At 36.6% G+C, this 6,822-nt stretch overlaps 1 protein-coding gene across 2 annotated transcripts in view; it reads left to right on the top strand.

Moving 5' to 3' along the window:
* The window catches only part of SLC30A8 (solute carrier family 30 (zinc transporter), member 8), a 63,820-nt gene that overhangs the window by 10,412 nt on the left and 46,586 nt on the right, over positions 1-6,822 (top strand). Inside the window, exons 1-3 of one of the 2 annotated variants that reach the window (XM_008572008.1) lie at positions 402-412; positions 5,462-5,491; positions 5,596-5,795. In XM_008572008.1, the coding sequence (XP_008570230.1) occupies positions 5,702-5,795 (94 nt within the window). In that variant the 5' untranslated portion in view covers positions 402-412; positions 5,462-5,491; positions 5,596-5,701. Of the gene's footprint in view, positions 1-401; positions 413-5,461; positions 5,492-5,595; positions 5,796-6,822 lie in introns of those variants that run through there. The other variant, XM_008572007.1, reaches the window with a different exon arrangement.

Consider the following 6,822-nt stretch of genomic DNA (forward strand, 5'->3'; position numbering starts at 1 on the left):
GAGCCGTGAAGAGAGGTGAGCACACCGCTGGCCGGTTAAAGGACACTCAGACACGGCGGAGGTTCTGCCAAGCAGTTCCGTTTATTAGCACACAAGCACTTGTTTTTAAAGGTAAATGGGGAAGGCAGGTTTTTTACATCCTCCAATCAGCTTAAGGGTCCTGTCTCAATGCCTATCTATTGCAATCACGCAGTGTTCACGAGTGGGGCCAATAAGGGCTAAGGCAGGGTTCCCGCAGACACTCCCACCCTACTTCCTCCCGGCGCCGTCTTCTGCCACGTTAATCCACTTGTAATGTCACTTAAGGTGGCGTTAGTTTTTAAGGCCCGACAAAATTGTACACATTAAATGGGTCATCTGCATGGATTATATTTCAATAAAGCTGTTAAAAAGGTGGGTGATTGGATACCTGGTCTGAGGCAAGAAGTTACCTCTGATTCTGTGAACATTTTTATTCCCCACTCCCTCTAGCTCTTTCCCTTCAAACCATTTCTTTTACAACACTCATTTATTTCACAAACATTTAGTGAAATATAACTTCAACAAAAATGTACTGAACATCTACTGTATTCAAGACAGGATTCCAGGCACTGAATACACAGGACTCTTTCTAGAGCATACAGAAGAGAGTGGTTAAGCAGGGGATACAGAAGCCAGGAACTGCTAAGAGATTACAGGAATGTCCTCTTCCTCTTTGATAGTTATCTTCTATTTGGAAATGGAGGGTCAGTCCATACAAAACTGATGTCTTCTTGTCACTGGAGTAGAATCTAGAATGATGGATGCAGACAAAGGGGAAACAAAAAAAGTTTGCTTTTTAATTATTCAAGACTTGTAGAAATACTTGTCCCCAAAATTGTTTCACAGCACAGCCTACACTATCCTTTCTAAAAAACAATGATAATAATGTGATCGGTTTGCAAAAATGGTAGAAAAACTTTAAAATTTGTCCATTTATATTGTTCCAGGCACACTTTGAAGTGTTCATATGACTTAGCTAAAAATCTCACAGCCACCTTGTGAGAAAGATGCTTTTATTATCCTGTTTTTGCAGATGAGAAAATTGATGCACAGAAAGGTTAAGTAATTTTCTTACAGTGGCCGGGAGTTGAACTGAGGCAGTGGGATGCTAGAGCCTCAGTCCTCAGCCTCCACACTACACTGCCATCCACTCAGCCCTGTCTCAGGTATCAGCACGCGCTTCTCCTAGTTGCTCTAACCAGAAACCCATAAACCACCTTTGACTCCCACTTTTCTTATTCCCCCTTACCTAATGCTGTTGATTAGCAAGTCCTGTTAATTCTACCTCCAAAACATCCCTCAAATATGTCTACTTCTTTCCACTTTCACTGTCACCACACTGGTCCAAACCATCAGCATCTTGGCTGTGGCTACCTCCTAAGGGGTCTCCATGTTTTGCTCCTCTACACTCTAGCTTTCTAGGAAGCACCCAAAGTGATTATTTTAGAAATGTGAACCATGTAATGCTACTTCCCTACTTGAAATTTTCCAACTTCCTCACTTTAGGCTTTCAATAAAATTAAACCCTTGACGATGGCCTGCAGTGTTCTGCAGATCTGACCCTACCTACTTCTTTGACCTCATCACATTTCACCTATGTACTTCCTTTCCATTCAAGACAAGCACTTGAACAGAAGAATCTTTCTTGCTTTGGCACCAGCCATGCACTCTGCTTCTGATATTCATCACTCACATAGGTCTTCTCCTGGTAATCCTTTAACGTGCTGCTGAGATATCACCTCTACAGATGTGCCTTTCCTAACCACACCATTCAAAGTAGCTTCATCTTCCCTCTCTCAGTCACCGTCCATCATACTACATAGCCTCTATTGACTTGTTTACTGTTTGTCTCCTACTAGGATGTAAGCTCCTCTCCTTAGATTAGGAACTTTGTCTCACAGAGCATGGTATCAGTAGCACCTCTGATAGTGCAGGAACGTTGTAGGCATGCGATAAGTATTTGCTGAATGAATGAATGCATAAAGTGTTGGAGATGCATGGTGAGACCGAAGCTTTCACCTCCTCTTATAACAGAAATAGGGATTTGAGGTTCTTGGGAGAAGTGATGTGAAATTGCAAAAGCAAAGCAATTTTAGTTGACACGTGAAAGAAGAGAGTAAAACATGATAATATTAGTGGCTCCATTTCAGAGATATAAAAATGAAAACATTTAACTTCTACCACAAAACAAAAGTAAAATAGAAAATAAAAATAAAAGCTTTTCCAAGATTACAAAAATAAAGCCCCATTTTTTAAATCCTACTTTGAGAGATAAAGTTTTATGATATTGGCATCAAATTTTCTAATATTTCTCTTTTTTTCTATTTCTCATCCTTTTGTCCTTTTTGATGCTACAGTAAATTTCTTTGGTCTATTATTTCCACTCTTCAAAGCTTTGAGCATATTTCAGTGCATGAGGATCTACTGGGATTTATTCATTAATAGCAAATTCACATTGTATTTTTTTGATGCATCATAGCATTTGCTTTCTATAACCTTCTTAAAGGAATACATTTTAGAATTCACATCATTTTTCAGATCAAGAGCCTGTTCTGCATCTAGAGACACATAGGTCACTTTGCTCTAATGAGATGATGAGGAATGTATTTTAACTTTGGTTTTTATCTTCTTTGGGAGTCATAGACACTTTTGAGAGCACATGAAGACTGTGCTCTTCTGCCTCTCCTGTCAAACACACACATACACACATTGTATTCAATTTCAATGGGTCCTCTGAAGCCCACTTTTGTACTTCTGGCTTAGCGCTTCCAGGAGCAGTCTCGACCCAAAGGATATCCATACTGGTTAATCTTAGAGTCTAGAACAGGCAATCTGTAGTCAAAAGTAAACAATTGTGCAGGTTTTAACACTTTTCCCCTTGTTGCATTGCCCAGAGGCTGTTCCAATGGTGGGATTCCCGCCTTGACCTGGCTTCTAAGCTGCTCCAGGATAAGTCCTGTCTTCCTGTTCACTTACTACCTGGTTTTCTCCTGCCACAAGATTCATGAAAAACATAAAACAAAGCAAAGCTTCATATGCCCACAGCATACCAGACAGTGCTAGAACAATCAGTGACTCTGCCTTGTTCATACTGCCTTCTCAGTACAAGGATAGAACCTCCATTGTGCTTTCATATAAGAGGTGATGACCATGGTAATTCACACGACTACATTTTATGGTTGTTTAATATCAGGGTAAGCATTACATGACAAAGGCAAAAGTATACTCTTATAAATACATTGTGTGTCACTTGTCAAATTTCTTATTCCAACAAAGAAAATTATTTGGAACTGCTCAAAATCCTGAGTGCCATTAACATCATCGATACAAATATTACAAAGCCAATTTGGCAATATACATCAAAATCCTTAAAAATGTAGGTAATCTTTTGACCAAGTAATTCTCCCTTTAGGATGGCATTTTAGGGAGATAATAATATATTGGGGAAAGCTTAACTGTAAGGATATTAATCATAGCAGTGCTTATGTGAGCAAATAATTGGAAAAGAATGAATTGTCCAATAATAATAAATTCATTAATTATGCTATGAGATATCTACATTAAATATAGTGCTCTCCATTCATTAGAAATAATGACATAGAAGACTTAATTAACTGAGAAAATATTAACAATTCATATAGCTAAGTATCAGGCTCTGAAGCCTTATCTTTGGGAGGATCCTGCCGTGACACTGTTGTGTTATTCATATCCATTACAGCCCTTTTCCACTGAGTGGCAGCCATGTGATTTAAATAGAATTTACCCTATTCTCAGCTCTAGGAGTCAGCATGGTTGAGGTTAGCCAATCTTCTGAGTTTAACAAGGCCTAAGCCAATCAGCTCCTCAATTTCTTCTGGCTATAGTGATTGGTTATCATTTGGCCAAATTAGCATGTAGCTTGAGACTCTTGTTTAGCAGTTGTGAGAGGGGATATTCTCTCTCTTTGTATATGAAAAAGCAAGTATATGATTACCTTTGGCAACCATCCCACTACTGTGAAAAAGATCAGCCTGAGCATAGTTGAGAAATAGATCTGGAAGCCTGATCAAACAATAATGCCTAAAGGCTGGGTACTTCTAGATGCTTTTAGTTGCAGAACCAATAATTCTAATTTATATTATTCTAGCAAGAGCTTTGTTTTCTGTAGTTGAAACCCAAAGCATTCTAATTAATATGGACCCTAACTGTAAAAAATGTATATTCATATATTACAAAGCTATACAACAAAATATAAATAATACTTGCCTCTTAGAGGTAAGATTACCAGCAATTTTTTCCTCTGCTTTGTGCTTTTCTATAATTCCAGATTATCTATAATGAGTAGATATTATTTTGCTCAGAAAAAAACAAATTACAGTAATAATAATCATCATCTAAGCTAAAACCATCTAACTTTTACTTCTGTATGATGATAAGCCAAATGAAATAACTCTTCAAGTGGAAGGTAATTTATTACTGTTTTTTCTTTTCTAACCTTTCAAAGCCAGTAATGCAAAGTTTTTAATTCCAAGAATCTCATTAATACCTTCAGATGAGTTTACTAAAAAAATTTTAAAATCTGATTAATTCAAGATCTGTGGACATTGACTGCACTAGTAAAAATTGTTTTTAGATATAGTGGTGTTGAGGCAGAGAGGCAGTACAAGGGTACTTCAAAAACAGTACAGTACCCTTGTACTAATGGCTAGTTGGAAGGATTGCTTACAAATGTGAGGGCTCTACAAAAAGTTCATGGAAAGTTTTGTATTATTTTTTAATTCTATTTTTCCACAAACTTGTTGAAGTATCCTTGTATGTGACATGGTGGAAAAAATGCTGGACTTGGAATCCCCATGTGCCCTTCCTTCCTATTTGACCTCAGGCAATTACTTAACCTCTCTGAACCTTAGTTACTTCAACCAAGGAACTATGGGGTGGAACTAAATGTTATCTACAAGTTTTGATCTGTGAAATTCTATGATTCTATAAATGGCTCTAAATCATGCTTTATGTTTGAGCGGAACTGATATTCACTGCCTGCTTTGGGAAGTTTAAGTAGGTTTCACCTCTCATAATAATATTGATTGGTAGACACTGTCTGTAAAGCAGTGGTAAGAAGGTTTCTGAGGGTCCATATGGACTCAGCAGGAAAAAGTGTTATGATCCGTTAACAATGTTGATGTGAATTTGAATCCTCAGCCTGGCTCATATACACATATCTTACAATGCCCCCTGATTTATTTTGTTGTAGTGCAGTGTCCGAAATCTTTTCAAAGTGAAATACCTGGGAAGGAATTGCATTAAAGTGTATTTGCTTCTTTTCACCTATTCCTTTGATATCTCTTAATCATTGATGGTATTAACTGAATAAGAGCTTGACTGAAGAAAAATAAAACTTTTAGTAGTTGTGAATTCAGAAGGAAATTTGCTGCTAGCTCCTTACATTTGAGATTTCTTGTAGAAGGAGCTGTGAATGATAACTTCCTAGCTCGTTACCAAATGTCCTAATAGCGGTTTCGAGAATGAGTTGGGCTGTCAGTGAGATGTTTGTTTGCAACCATATTCATGTCTTGCTTCTGTCAAACTCATCAACAGTGTGGAACTTCAACAGAAACCTGTGAATAAAGATCAGTGTCCTGGAGAGAGGCCAGAGGGGCTGGAATCAGCAGGCATCTATCACTGCCACAGCAACTCCAAGGCCATGGAGAACAGAGCAAATGAGCAAGTTCATGCCAAGTGGAAACTCTGCGCTGCTTCAGCAATATGCTTTGTTTTCATGATTGCAGAGGTCATGGGTGAGTATTTATCAAGCAGATTTCTCTGACTAAACAAACAAACAAAACCCTGCATCATTATGGAAGGGTCAGCTAAGTTCCTCTTTTAAAGTAAAATTTGATATTTCTGTAAGTATAAAGTAACAATATTCCCATTATAGATAAGTTGGAAAATAGAAAAAAAATAAAATTCATCACTATTCCTTATTAGAGTGATAACCTTCAATAACATTATGGAGTATTTTGTACATCTTATTTTTTATTCATAGCTCACAGATTTTTTTTTTACATAATTGAGAACATACTGAAATGCTTTTGACCATACCATAAAATACTCTTCAAAAACATTTTATGCCTGAACAATAGTCTGTAATATGCTTCACTGTAATTTACATAACCATCTCTCCATTGTTAGAAATTCAGGGAGCTTTTTTTTTTGCTTATGGGCAATGTTGCAATGAAAAATCTTGAATAAAACTCTGCCTGCCTTTCTAGTTAATCCCTTCAAAGAGACTTTAGAAGTGGAAATAATTGGTTGAAGGATATGTACATTTTTATTACTTCTTGATTCATACCACCTAACTAGTATCCAGAGAGCTTAAAGCAATTCATATGTCTGTCAGCTCTACATGGGAATGTTTCTCTTACCAAATCTTTACCAGAACTTATTTTAATCCTTTAAAAATCTTTCTTGATGAATATTTTATTTTAATATTCATTTATTTAATTGTTACTGTTAGAATATCTTTTGCATGCTTATTAGTGATCTATATTTCCCTCTGTTGATATATTTCCTCTTTGCCTCTTAATGTCTGTTGCTCATTTGTTTTTTAGAGAATTTTGTAATTGTCTGTATTGATCTCTGGTAGCTCTTTATATAGTCAGGATGTAGAACCTTTGTTATATTAGTTATAAGTACTCTTTCAGTTAGTTGTTCACATTTTATTTATTGATTGATTGATTGATTGATTTTTGGTTTGACCTAGAGAGTTTTGAATTTTATATAGGTAACTGTATCAAACTTTTCACTTTGAGCTGATTTTTTCTA

This window comes from Galeopterus variegatus, unplaced genomic scaffold (assembly GCF_000696425.1).
Source record: "Galeopterus variegatus unplaced genomic scaffold, G_variegatus-3.0.2 Scaffold744, whole genome shotgun sequence".
Lineage (NCBI taxonomy): Eukaryota > Metazoa > Chordata > Mammalia > Dermoptera > Cynocephalidae > Galeopterus > Galeopterus variegatus.